At 43.2% G+C, this 14,873-nt stretch overlaps 1 protein-coding gene across 1 annotated transcript in view; it reads right to left on the bottom strand.

Moving 5' to 3' along the window:
• LOC128658217 (serine/threonine-protein phosphatase 2A 56 kDa regulatory subunit alpha isoform-like) overlaps window positions 1-14,873 on the bottom strand; it is a 167,325-nt gene that overhangs the window by 39,167 nt on the left and 113,285 nt on the right. Inside the window, exon 6 of the mRNA XM_053712751.1 lies at window positions 269-388. Within this exon, the coding sequence (XP_053568726.1) occupies window positions 269-388 (120 nt within the window). The remainder of the gene's footprint in view (window positions 1-268; window positions 389-14,873) is intronic.

Below are 14,873 nucleotides of genomic sequence, written 5' to 3'. Positions count from 1 at the left end.
AACAAAGATAACAAGAGAATGAAGAACAATTGATAATAGGAGTAAATTAGAAAGTTGCTTAAAATTGCATGCTCTATCTGAATTATGAAAGAAAAATTGTGGGCTCAGTATCCCTTTAATTAATAAAGAGCATTAGGTATACTGTACTTATTGCCCAGAGATGCCAAATTGTGCTCTCTGGTAAACCTGCTATGCACTGTTACGTCTGGTTTGACATTCTCTAATTGCTGTAAAATATCCACTTAATACAGATAATAGAAAGAAATACCTGAAAGTGAGAACTGGACACACACTTGGATATTTGTTTAAATAGAGGTTCCTGAATCTTTTTAAATTGTGTTGGCTCAATCACATCCAAAATCTCCTCTATTTCACCGAGAAACATTACCTACACAACAGGGGGAAAAAAGAACAAAATAAATGTTAAAATAGGCTTCTAAAAATGCACACTTTAAATCAGATCATATTAACAAATAGATTTACTTTAGGCTAGCTTTGCCATTTTTCTATGAAAAACAAACAAACAATCTCTCTAAATCTGCTACAAGCTGCTAGAGACATAATATCCCTAAAACCGATTTCTTAAAGTCCTTTCTTGAAACTATTTTAGCATTTGCCACATCTGAATGTTAACAGGACAAGGAAGAAAAAGTGAAACACTTATGTTTCAAATTAAGGGCACAATTTACATGAAATTCTAAAATCAAATGTACCTCATTTTATTGGTATCCTTTAATAAACGTTAGCTCCTTTCCATGAAATTATATTTAGGAACATATATTTAACCCCTTAATGACCACAATGTACCATGTATGTCACTGGTCGTTAAGGGTTTTTTCAGGACATAATAGCACAAGTCTAGCAAGAACACGCTATTAATTCCCTCCCTCCAGCAGGCTTTGTGGAATAGAGCAGTCTCAACGCTGGTGGCAAGACCACGCTATAAAATAATCAAGTCCCAAAAAAAGGCCAGCGACATACAGGGTACGTCGCTGGTCCTTAAGGGGTTAAAGAACCTAAATACTAATAACATCCTCTGTATTACTATACTGGACAGAATGAATTTTTCTCTTTAGCGCAGGGTTGTTTAACTGGTGTATCCAAAGATTTTTATTTTTTTTAGCAACAGGCCATCATGCAACTTGCGCATATTATTCAATAATTCCACTGCACCTTCCAGCTACAGCTTTACTTGACATAGACTGATTTGAGAAAGTGAATGGTGTTGAGAACATTGTTGAAGCAGATTAGAAGGAAAATGGGTAAGGTAGATAGATTAATGAGATATGAAACCATACTCCTTTAGTAAAAACATATCAGCTAAATCATAGTAAACTAAGAGAGCTGACATGTAGATAACTAAAGTTGCATTCTGTCCTCTTCTGAGCATGTGCAAAACAGACTGCCTGTTGCTCTTGCATTCATTAAACATATAGACGAATTATGACATCAAGCTAGCTATGCCTTCCTGTAGAGACCCCAGTCCCCTTGCAGGGCTGTGACACTGTACAAATGATAACCAATACATATTGCAATGATTGCTATTAAGTATAACCCACTGCTTAGTGTTTTTTATATTGGTACAATGAAACAGATTGTTTTATATCCTTTTAAATACTGCTATTCAATACAGTATGTTAGATCATGACAAGCATAAAGTAATAGTAGGCAAACTTACAGAGAAAAAAAAAAAAAATCAAACATCCCAAAAGGATGTTGTAGAAATCACCATAAAAGGAAAAACAAAATGTATGCTTACCCGATTCATTTCTTTCATGGTGGTGAGACTCCCGAGATTCAACTCCTGGCCACTAGGCAAAGATTCCCAAAAAACTAAAAGCTTTCTTAATCTCTCCCACCTCTCTGGTATGCCAGTTTTACATATAGCTGAGAAAGGTAGGAAAGGACAAAGCAGGGAAAAGAAGGTGCAAAGCGCTGGGCCACGACACCGGTCAGATGCTGGAGGGTTGATGCTAAACCTTGCCACAAAATGCTTTTTTAATGAAGCTTTGAATAAAAAATGTTTTAACTTTTACACTTATGACTACCCTGCCTGATTGCTAATACGTACAGATCAATCCTCGATCAAATTTGCTTGATATATTGATGTCGATTTATTTTTCCATGTTATTAATGGCTGTAGGAACTCACCCATAGAAGACTGAATATTGCTTTAAACTGAAGATTTGATACACAGCAATATTATAATAAGGAATAAATTACGTATCATTGTCACAGATAATTGATGAACCCTTATCTAAGTTCTCTTTAAAACATTATAAGAATTCCCAGATCATTAAAGGTCAGCTAAAAACTCTGATTTCACACCAGTAAAAAAACACTTGAAAGGTTTCAACTACAGCATCAGATTTATTTATTTTTTTAAAAGCTAGCATTAAATCGCCAAGCCTTCAAATTGAGAGACTCAGGATCTTGAAGATAAAAGGTACCTTAAGACATTAGGTTGTAACTTAGTGGAAGATACCACGAAGGACTATTGGACACCTGGACTAGATCTGAAAATCAAGCTTTGTGATACCAAGATGGAGTAATCAGAATTACTGAGCTATCAGAAAAGTTAGCAGAAACCATCTCAGGAAATATGTAGCAAAACAAATGATCAGGAAAAAGCTAAAGCATCTGAGGAATATGTTGATCAAACAAAAAGACTTCAGATCTATCTCTGGTAAACATAATCTACAAACTGATTGAAGACATCCAGAAGAAAAAACAGTCACCAGAATGAAGAGATCAGAGACTGGAAAGAGTACTCCTGGGAATGAATTACAGAAATTGAACAAAGATTAACAGCTAACCAAGACTAAAAACTTGGGATACTGCCTCCATCAGTAGGGAACTAAGAGTTTTCCTTTGATAATTGAAAAAACATAATTTATGCTTACCTGATAAATTTATTTCTCTTGTAGTGTATCCAGTCCACGGATCATCCATTACTTGTGGGATACCAATACCAAAGCTAAAGTACACGGATGATGGGAGAGACAAGGCAGGAACTTAAATGGAAGGAACCACTGCCTGTAGAACCTCTCTCCCAAAAACAGCCTCCGAAGAAGCAAAAGTGTCAAATTTGTAAAATTTTGAAAAGGTGTGAAGCGAAGACCAAGTCGCAGCCTTGCAAATCTGTTCAACAGAAGCCTCATTTTTAAAGGCCCAGGTGGAAGCCACAGCTCTAGTAGAATGAGCTGTAATCCTTTCAGGGGGCTGCTGTCCAGCAGTCTCATAGACTAAGCGTATTATGCTCCGAAGCCAAAAGGAGAGAGAGGTTGCCAAAGCTTTTTGACCTCTCCTCTGTCCAGAGTAAATGACAAACAGGGCAGATGTTTGACGAAAATCTTTAGTAGCCTGTAAGTAAAACTTCAAGGCACGGACTACGTCCAGATTATGCAAAAGACGTTCCTTCTTTGAAGAAGGATTAGGACACAATGATGGAACAACAATCTCTTGATTGATATTCCTGTTAGAAACCACCTTAGGTAAAAACCCAGGTTTGGTACGCAGAACTACCTTGTCTGAATGAAAAATCAGATAAGGAGAATCACAATGTAAGGCAGATAACTCAGAGACTCTTCGAGCCGAGGAAATAGCCATCAAAAACAGAACTTTCCAAGATAAAAGTTTAATATCAATGGAATGAAGGGGTTCAAACGGAACTCCCTGAAGAACTTTAAGAACCAAGTTTAAGCTCCACGGGGGAGCAACAGTTTTAAACACAGGCTTAATCCTAACCAAAGCCTGACAAAATGCCTGGACGTCTGGAACTTCTGCCAGACGCTTGTGCAAAAGAATAGACAGAGCAGAGATCTGTCCTTTTAAAGAACTAGCTGATAATCCTTTTCCAAACCCTCTTGGAGAAAGGACAATATCCTAGGAATCCTAACCTTACTCCATGAGTAACTCTTGGATTCACACCAATAAAGATATTTACGCCATATCTTATGGTAGATTTTCCTGGTGACAGGCTTCCGAGCCTGTATTAAGGTATCAATGACTGACTCGGAGAAGCCACGCCTTGATAGAATCAAGCGTTCAATCTCCATGCAGTCAGTCTCAGAGAAAGTAGATTTGGATGATTGAAAGGACCTTTTATTAGAAGGTCCTGCCTCAGAGGCAGAGTCCATGGTGGAAGAGATGACATGTCCACTAGGTCTGCATACCAGGTCCTGCGTGGCCACGCAGGCGCTATCAGAATCACAGATGCTCTCTCCTGTTTGATTTTGGCATTCAGTCGAGGGAGCAGAGGAAACGGTGGAAACACATAGGCCAGGTTGAAGAACCAAGGAGCTGCTAGAGCATCTATCAGCGTTGCTCCCGGGTTCCTGGACGTGGATCCGTAACAAGGAAGCTTGGCGTTCTGGCGAGACGCCATGAGATCCAGTTCTGGTTTGCCCCAACGATGGACCAGTTGAGCAAACACCTCCGGATGGAGTTCCCACTCCCCCGGATGAAAAGTCTGACGACTTAGAAAATCCGCCTCCCAGTTCTCTACGCCTGGGATGTGGATTGCTGACAGGTGGCAAGAGTGAGACTCTGCCCAGCGAATTATCTTTGAGACTTCTAACATCGCTAGGGAACTCCTGGTTCCCCCTTGATGGTTGATGTAAGCCACAGTGGTGATGTTGTCCGACTGAAATCTGATGAACCTCAGTGTTGCTAACTGAGGCCAAGCTAGAAGAGCATTGAATATTGCTCTTAACTCCAGAATATTTATTGGGAGGAGTTTCTCCTCCTGAGTCCACGATCCCTGAGCCTTCAGGGAGTTCCAGACTGCGCCCCAACCTAGAAGGCTGGCATCTGTTGTAACAATCGTCCAATCTGGCCTGCGAAAGATCATACCCTTGGACAGATGGACCCGAGAAAGCCACCAGAGAAGAGAATCTCTGGTCTCTTGATCCAGATTTAGTAGAGGGGACAAATCTGAGTAATCCCCATTCCACTGACTTAGCATGCATATTTGCAGCGGTCTGAGATGCAGGCGCGCAAATGGCACTATGTCCATTGCCGCTACCATTAAGCCGATTACTTCCATGCACTGAGCCACTGATGGGCGTGGAATGGAATGAAGGACACGGCAAGCATTTAGAAGTTTTGATAACCTGGACTCCGTCAGGTAAATTTTCATCACTACAGAATCTATAAGAGTCCCTGGGAAGGAGACTCTTGTGAGTGGTGATAGAGAACTCTTTTCCACGTTCACTTTCCACCCATGCGACCTCAGAAATGCCAGAACTATCTCTGTATGAGACTTGGCAATTTGAAAGCTTGACGCCTGTATCAGGATGTCGTCTAGATACGGAGCCACCGCTATGCCTCTCGGTCTTAGAACCGCCAGAAGTGAGCCCAGAACCTTTGTAAAATTTCTCGGGGCAGTGGCCAACCCGAAGGGAAGAGCTACAAATTGGTAATGCCTGTCTAGAAAGGCAAACCTTAGGAACCGATGATGATCTTTGTGAATCGGTATGTGAAGGTAGGCATCCTTTAAGTCCACTGTGGTCATGTACTGACCCTCTTGGATCATGGGTAGGATGGTCCGAATAGTTTCCATTTTGAATGATGGAACTCTGAGGAATTTGTTTAAGATCTTAAGATCCAAGATTGGTCTGAAGGTTCCCTCTTTCTTGGGAACCACAAACAGATTTGAATAAAATCCCTGTCCTTGTTCCGTCCGCGGAACTGGATGGATCACTCCCATTACTAGGAGGTCTTGCACACAGCTTAGGAATGCCTCTTTCTTTATCTGGTTTGCTGATAACCTTGAAAGATGAAATCTCCCTTGTGGAGGAGAAGCTTTGAAGTCCAGAAGATATCCCTGAGATATGATCTCCAACGCCCAGGGATCCTGAACATCTCTTGCCCACGCCTGGGCAAAGAGATAAAGTCTGCCCCCCACTAGATCCGTTTCCCGATAGGGGCCGTTCCTTCATGCTGTCTTGGGGGCAGAAGCAGGCTTCCTGGCCTGCTTGCCCTTGTTCCAGGACTGGTTAGGTTTCCAGGCCTGTCTGGAATGAGCAACAGTTCCCTCTTGTTTTGAAGCGGAGGAAGTTGATGCTGCTCCTGCCTTGAAATTTCGAAAGGCACGAAAATTAGACTGTTTGGCCTTTGATTTGGCCCTGTCCTGAGGAAGGGTATGACCCTTGCCTCCAGTAATGTCAGCAATAATTTCCTTCAAGCCAGGCCCAAATAAGGTCTGCCCCTTGAAAGGAATGTTGAGTAATTTAGACTTTGAAGTCACGTCAGCTGACCAGGATTTAAGCCATAGCGCCCTACGCGCCTGGATGGCGAATCCGGAATTCTTAGCCGTTAGTTTAGTCAAATGAACAATGGCATCAGAAACAAATGAGTTAGCTAGCTTAAGCGTTCTAAGCTTGTCAATAATTTCATTCAATGGAGCTGTCTGGATGGCCTCTTCCAGGGCCTCAAACCAGAATGCCGCCGCAGCAGTGACAGGCGCAATGCATGCAAGGGGCTGTAAAATAAAACCTTGTTGAATAAACATTTTCTTAAGGTAACCCTCCAATTTTTTATCCATTGGATCTGAAAAAGCACAACTGTCCTCAACCGGGATAGTGGTACGCTTTGTTAAAGTAGAAACTGCTCCCTCCACCTTAGGGACCGTCTGCCATAAGTCCCGTGTAGTGGCGTCTATTGGAAACATTTTTCTAAATATAGGAGGTGGGGAAAAGGGCACACCGGGTCTATCCCACGCCTTGCTAATAATTTCTGTAAGCCTTTTAGGTATAGGAAAAACGTCAGTACACACCGGCACTGCATAGTATCTATCCAGCCTACACAATTTCTCTGGAATTGCAACTGTGTTACAGTCATTCAGAGCAGCTAATACCTCCCCAAGCAATACACTGAGGTTCTCAAGCTTAAATTTAAAATTAGAAATCTCTGAATCAGGTTTCCCCGAGTCAGAGATGTCACCCACAGACTGAAGCTCTCCGTCCTCATGTTCTGCATACTGTGACGCAGTATCAGACATGGCTCTAACAGCATTTGCGCGCTCTGTATCTCTCCTAACCCCAGGGCTATTGCGCTTGCCTCTTAATTCAGGCAATCTAGATAATACCTCTGACAGGGTTTATTCATGATTGCAGCCATGTCCTGCAAGGTAATCGCTATGGGCGTCCCTGATGTAATTGGCGCCATATTAGCGTGCGTCCCCTGAGCGGGAGGCGAAGGGTCTGACACGTGGGGAGAGATAGTCGGCATAACTTCCCCCTCGACAGAACCCTCTGGTGATAATTCTTTTATAGATAAAGACTGATCTTTACTGTTTAAGGTGAAATCAATACATTTAGTACACATTCTCCTATGGGGCTCCACCATGGCTTTCAAACATAATGAACAAGTAGGTTCCTCTTTGTCAGACATGTTTAAACAGACTAGCAATGAGACTAGCAAGCTTGGAAAACACTTTAAAACAAGTTTACAAGCAATATAAAAAACGTTACTGCGCCTTTAAGAAACACAAATTTTCCCAAATTTTGAAATAACAGTGAAAAAACATAATTTATACTTACCTGATAAATGTATTTCTCTTGTAGTGTATCCAGTCCACGGATCATCCATTACTTATGGGATATTCTCCTTCCCAACAGGAAGTTGCAAGAGATCATCCATAGCAGAGTTGCTATATAGCCCCTCCCCTAACTGCCATATCCAGTCATTCGACCGAAAACATGCAGAGAAAAGAAAAACCATAGGGTGCAGTGGTGACTGTAGTTTAAATGAAAAAATTACCTGCCTTAAAATGACAGGGCGGGCCGTGGACTGGATACACTACAAGAGAAATAAATTTATCAGGTAAGTATAAATTATGTTTTCTCTTGTTAAGTGTATCCAGTCCACGGATCATCCATTACTTATGGGATACCAATACCAAAGCTAAAGTACACGGATGATGGGAGGGACAAGGCAGGTACTTAAACGGAAGTTACCGCTGCCTATAAAAACCCTTTCTCCCAAAAATAGCCTCCGAAGAAGCAAAGAATCAAATTTGTTAAATTTGAAAAAGTATAAAATGCAGACCAAGACTCCGTCTTGTAAATCTGTTCAACAGAAGCCTCATTTTTAAAAAAGGCCCAAGTGAAAACCATAGCTCTAGTAGAATGAGCTGTAATCCCTTCAGGAGGCTGCTGTCCAGCATCTCCTAAGCTAAATGAATTGTGCTTTTTGTAAAACCAAAAGACAGAGAGGTTGCTGAAGACTTTGACCTCTCCTCTGACCAGAATAGACAACAAACAAGGTGAATGTTTGATGAAGATCTGTAGTAGCTTGTAAGTAAAACTTTAAAGGACGAACCACGTCCAAATTGTGTAATAGACGTTCCTTCTTTGAAGAAGGATAAGGGTACAAGAATGGAACAACAATTTCTTGAGTGATATTCTTGTTAGATCCCAGGTTGGTACACAGGACCACCTTATCCGTACGGAGGACCAGATAAGGAGAATTACATTGTAACGCAGATAACTCGGAGACTCTACGAGCCGAGGAATAGCTACCAAAAAGGAACTTTCCAAGATAAAAGTTTGATATCTATGGAATGAAAAAGGTTCAAACGGAACTCCTTGAAGAACCCTAAGAACCAGGTTTAAGCTCCATGGCGGAGCAACAGTTTTAAACACAGGCTTGGTTCTAACCAAAACCTGACCAAAGCCTGAACATCTAGAATACCTGCCAGAAGCTTGTGCAAAAGAATAGACAGAGTAGAAATCTGTCCTTTTAAGGAACTAGCTGACAACCCTTTTCTCAAAATCATTGTGGAGAAAAGATAATATCCTTGGAATCCCGAATTTACTCCATGAGTAACCCTTGGATTCATAACAATAAGATATTTACACCATATCTATGTTAATTTTCCTAGAGACAGGATTTCATGCCTGTATTAAGGTATCAATGACTGACTCGGAGAAGTCATGCTTTGATAACATCAAGCGTTCAGTCTCCAGGCAGTCCATCTCAGATTAGTTATATTTAGATGGTTGAAAAACCCTGAGGTAGGGGGTCCTGTCTCAGAAACAGAGACCGTGGTGGAAAGGATGACATGTCCACCAGATCTGTATACCAGGTCCTGTGTGGCCACGCAGGCGCTGCCAAAAACACCAAAGCACTCTCCTGCTTGATCTTGTGTAAACACCTCCGGAGGGAATCCCACTCCTCCAGATGAAAAGTCTGAGGACTTAGAAAATCCGCCTCCCAGTTCTCAACACCTGGGATATGGATAGCTGACAGACAAGAGAGAGTCTCTGTCCAGAGAATTATTTTAAGACTGCTAACATCGCTAGGAAACTATGTTCCCCCTTGATGGATGATGTAAGCCACAGTCGTGATATTGTCCGACTGAAAAATGATGTACCTCAGAGTTGCTAACTGAGGCCAAGTCTGAAGAGCATGGAATACCGCTCCCAGTTCCAGAATATACCTTAGCAGGAGGGTCTCCTCCTGAGTCCACTATCCCTGAGCCTTCAGGGAGTTCCAGACTGTATCCCAACCGAAAAGGCTGGCATCTGTTGTAACAATTGTCCCATCTGACCTGCGGAAAGTCATACCCTTGGACAGATGGACCCGAGATAGTCCCCAGAGAAGAGAATCTCTGTTCTCTTGGTCCAGATTTAACAGGAGAACAAATCTGTGTAATCCCCGTTCCTCTGACTGAGTCTGCATAGTTGCAGCGGTCTGAAATGAAGGCGTGCAAACGGTACTATGTCCCTTGCCACTACCATTAAGCCAATTACATTACATTCATATACTGAGCCACCAAAGGGCGCGGATGGAATGAAGAACACAGCAGAAATTTAGAAACTTTGACAACCTGGACTCCGTCAGGTAAATTTTCATTTCTACAAAATCTATCAGAATCCCTAGGAGGGAAACCCTTGAGATTGGGGATAGAGAACTCTTCCTGTTCACTTTTCCACCCCTGCGATCTCAGAAATGCCAGTACTACGTCCGTATGAGACTTGGCAACTTGGATGTTTGACGCCTGTATCAGGATGTTGTCTAAATAAGGGGCCACTTCTATGCCCCGCGCCAAAGCGACCCCAGAACCTCTATAAAGATTCTTGGGGCTGTAGTTAACCCTAAAGGAAAGAACTACAAAACTGGTAATGCCTGTTTAAAAAGGCAACCTGAAAAACCGATGGTCATCTTTCTGCATCGTAATGTGAGGATAAGCATCCTTCAAATCCATTGTAGCCCTCTAGTGACTCTCCTGGATCATAGTTAAGATGGTACGAATAGTTTCCAACTTAAATGATGGAATTCTGAGGAATTTGTTTAAGATCTTTAAATCGAAAATAGATTTGAAGGTTCCCTCTCCTTGGGAACCACAAACAGATTTGAGTAAAAACTCTATCCCTGTTCCTCCCCTGGAACTGGATTGGTCTCGTACACAGTGTAAGAATGCCTCTTTCTTTATCTGGTTTGCAGATAACTGTGAAAGGTGAAATCTCCCCTTCTTTGGGGGAAGTTTTGAAATCCAGAAGATATCTCTGGGATATAATTTCCAATGCCCAGGGAACCTTGGCCTCTCTCTCACGTCCACGCCTGGGCGAAAGATGAAAGTCTGCCCCCTACAGGGTCCATTACCGGATAGGGAGCCGTTCTACCTGCTGTCTTAGAGGTAGCAGCAGGCTCCTTGGCCTGCTTATCTTTGTTCCAGGTCTGGTTATCACCAGACCGTCCTGGAGTTTCGAAAATTAGACTTTTTTGTTCCTGAGGAAGGGCATTACCTTTTCCTCCAGTGATATTAGTAATAATCTCCTTCAAACCAGGCCCGAATAGGGTCTGCCCCTTGAAAGGGAGTTAAGTAGCTTATTTATTAAAGTCCCGACAGCTGACCATAATATAAGCCCTAGCGCTGTGCGCGCCAGCATAGTAAAAACAGAATTCTTAGCCGTTAGTTTAGTCAAAAGAAAACAAGGCATCAGAAAAACATAATTTATGCTTACCTGATAAATTTATTTCTCTTGTAGTGTGTTCAGTCCACAGGTCATCCATTACTTATGGGATATATTCTCCTTCCCAACAGGAAGTTGCAAGAGGATCACCCAAGCAGAGCTGCTATATAGCTCCTCCCCTCACATGTCATATCCAGTCATTCGACCGAAACAAGACGAGAAAGGAGAAACTATAAGGTGCAGTGGTGACTGGAGTTATAATTTTAAAATTTAGAACCTGCCTTAAAAGACAGGGCGGGCCGTGGACTGAACACACTACAAGAGAAATAAATTTATCAGGTAAGCATAAATTATGTTTTCTCTTGTTAAGTGTGTTCAGTCCACGGGTCATCCATTACTTATGGGAAACCAATACCAAAGCTAAGTACACGGATGATGGGAGGGACAAGGCAGGAACATTAAACAGAAGGAACCACTGCCTGTAGAACCTTTCTCCCAAAACCAGCCTCCGAAGAAGCAAAAGTGTCAAATTTGTAAAATTTGGAAAAAGTATGAAGTGAAGACCAAGTTGCAGCCTTGCAAATCTGTTCAACAGAGGCCTCATTCTTAAAGACCCAGGTGGAAGCCACAGCTCTGGTGGAATGAGATGTAATTCTTTCAGGAGGCTGCTGTCCAGCAGTCTCATAGGCTAAACGTATTATGCTACGAAGCCAAAAGGAGAGAGAGGTAGCCGAAGCCTTTTGACCTCTCCTCTGTCCAGAGTAAACGACAAACAGAGAAGAAGTTTGTCTAAAATCTTTAGTTGCCTGTAAGTAGAACTTCAGAGCACGGACCACGTCTAGATTATGCAAAAGACGTTCCCTTCTTTGAAGAAGGATTAGGACATAATGATGGAACAACAATCTCTTGATTGATATTCCTATTAGAAACAACCTTAGGTAAAAACCCAGGTTTAGTACGCATAACTACCTTGTCTGAATGAAAGATCAGATAAGGAGAATCACAATATAAGGCAGAGAACTCAGAGACTCTTCGAGCCGAGGAAATAGCCATCAAAAACAAAACTTTCCAAGATAAAAGCTTAATATCAATGGAATGAAGGGGTTCAAACGGAACACCCTGAAGAACTTTAAGAACCAAGTTTAAGCTCCACGGAGGAGCAACAGCTTTAAACACAGGCTTAATTCTAGCCAAAGCCTGACAAAAGGCCTGGACGTCTGTATTCTCTGCCAGACGTTTGTGTAAAAGAATAGACGGAGCTGAAATCTGTCCCTTTAGCGAACTAGCGGATAAACCCTTTTCTAAACCCTCTTGTAGAAAAGCTAATATCCTAGGAATCCTAACCTTACTCCATGAGTAACTCTTGGATTCGCACCAATATAAATATTTACGCCATATCTTATGGTAAATTTTTCTTGTCACAGGTTTCCGAGCCTGTATTAATGTATCAATAACCGAATCCGAAAACCCACGCTTTGATAGAATCAAGCGTTCAATTTCCAGGCAGTCAGCCTCAGAGAAATTAGGTTTGGATGGTTGAAAGGACCCTGAATTAGAAGGTCCTGCCTCAGAGGAAGAGACCAAGGTGGACAGGAAGACATGTCCACTAGGTCTGCATACCAGGTACTGCATGGCCACGCAGGCGCTATCAGAATTACCGATGCCCTCTCCTGTTTGATCCTGGCAATCAGCCGAGGTAGCAACGGAAATGGTGGAAACACATAAGCTATGCTGAAAACCCAAGGGGCTGCTAATGCATCTACCAGCACCGCTCCCGGGTCCCTGGACCTGGATCCGTAACAAGGAAGCTTCGCGTTCTGGCGAGATGCCATGAGATCCAGATCCGGTTCGCCCCAACGACGAATCAGTTGAGCAAATACCTCCGGGTGAAGTTCCCACTCTCCCGGATGAAAAGTCTGGCAACTTAGGAAATCCGCCTCCCAGTTCTCTACGCCAGGGATGTGAATCGCTGACAGGTGGCAAGAGTGAGACTCTGCCCAGCGAATTATCTTCGAGACTTCCAACATCGCTAGGGAACTCCTGGTTCCCCCTTGATGATTGATGTAAGCCACAGTCGTGATATTGTCCGACTGAAATCTGATGAACCTCAGCTTTGCTAACTGAGGCCAAGCAAGAAGAGCAATGAATATTGCTCTTAATTCTAGAATGTTTATAGGGAGGAGTTTCTCCTCCTGAGTCCACGATCCCTGAGCCTTCAGGGAATTCCAGACTGCTCCCCAGCCTAGAAGGCTGGCATCCGTTGTTACAATCGTCCAATCTGGCCTGCGAAAGGTCATTCCTTTGGACAGATGAACCGGTGACAACCACCAGAGAAGCGAATCTCTGGTCTCCCGGACCAGATTTAGCAAAGGGGACAGATCTGAGTAATCCCCGTTCCATTGACTGAGCATGCATAGTTGCAGCGGTCTGAGATGCAGGCGCGCAAATGGCACTATGTCCATTGCCGCGACCATTAAGCCGATTACCTCCATGCACTGAGCTACTGATGGGCTTGGAACGGAATGAAGGACACGGCAAGCATTGAGAATCTTTGATAACCTGGACTCCGTCAGGTAAATCTTCATCTCTACAGAATCTATAAGAGTCCCTAGAAAAGGAACCCTTGTGAGTGGTAACAGAGAACTCTTTTCCACGTTCACTTTCCACCCATGCGACCTCAGAAATGCAAGAACTATCTCTGTATGAGACTTAGCATTCTGAAAACTTGACGCTTGTATCAGAATGTCGTCTAGGTACGGAGCCACCGCTATGCCTCGTGGTCTTAGTACCGCCAGAAGGGAGCCCAGAACCTTCGTAAAAATTCTCGGGGCCGTGGCTAACCCGAAGGGAAGAGCCACAAACTGGTAATGCCTGTCTAGAAAGGCAAACCTCAGGTACCGATAATGATCTTTGTGAATCGGTATATGAAGGTAAGCATCCTTTAAGTCCACCGTGGTCATATATTGACCCTCTTGGATCATGGGTAGGATGGTTCGAATGGTTTCCATCTTGAACGATGGTACCCTTAGGAATTTGTTTAAGATCTTTAAGTCCAAGATTGGTCTGAAGGTTCCCTCTTTTTTGGGAACCACAAATAGATTTGAGTAAAATCCTTGTCCCTGTTCCGATCGCGGAACTGAGTGGATCACTCCCATGATTAAGAGGTCTTGTACACATTGTAGAAATGCCTCTCTCTTTACTGGGTTTGTCGATAACCTCGAAAGATGGAACCTCCCTTGTGGAGGAGAGGTTTTGAAATCCAGAAGGTATCCCTGAGATATAATCTTTAACGTCCAGGGATCCTGCACATCTCTTGCCCAAGCCTGGGCAAAGAGAGAAAGTCTGCCCCCCACTAAATCCGTCTCCGGATAGGGGGCCCTGACTTCATGCTGTCTTAGGGGCGGGAGTAGGCTTTCTGGCCTGCTTGCCCTTGTTCCATGACTGGTTGCCTTTCCAACCCTGTCTGTAACGAGCAGTAGTTCCTTCCTGTTTTGGAGCGGAGGAAGTCGATGCTGCTCCTGCCTTGAAGTTACGAAAGGCACGAAAATTAGACTGTTTGGCCTTTGGTTTGGCCCTGTCCTGAGGAAGGGCGTGGCCCTTACCTCCCGTAATGTCAGCAATAATTTCCTTCAAGCCGGGCCCGAATAAGGTCTGCCCTTTGAAAGGAATGTTAAGTAGCTTAGACTTGGAAGTTACATCCGCTGACCAGGATTTAAGCCAGAGCGCTCTGCGCGCCTGTATGGCGAATCCGGAATTTTTAGCCGTAAGTTTGGTTAGATGTACTACGGCATCTGAAACAAACGCATTAGCTTGCTTAAGGGTTCTAACTTTGCTCAAAGCCTCATCCAACGGCTCTGTGCGAATCGCCTCTTCCAGAGACTCAAACCAGAATGCCGCTGCAGCCGTGACAGGCGCAATGCATGCAAGAGGCTGCAATATAAAACCCTGTTG

Source organism: Bombina bombina, chromosome 4 (assembly GCF_027579735.1).
Source record: "Bombina bombina isolate aBomBom1 chromosome 4, aBomBom1.pri, whole genome shotgun sequence".
Lineage (NCBI taxonomy): Eukaryota > Metazoa > Chordata > Amphibia > Anura > Bombinatoridae > Bombina > Bombina bombina.
Note: the sequence above shows the minus strand (reverse complement) of the source record. Positions and strands in the feature narration are given on the sequence as shown.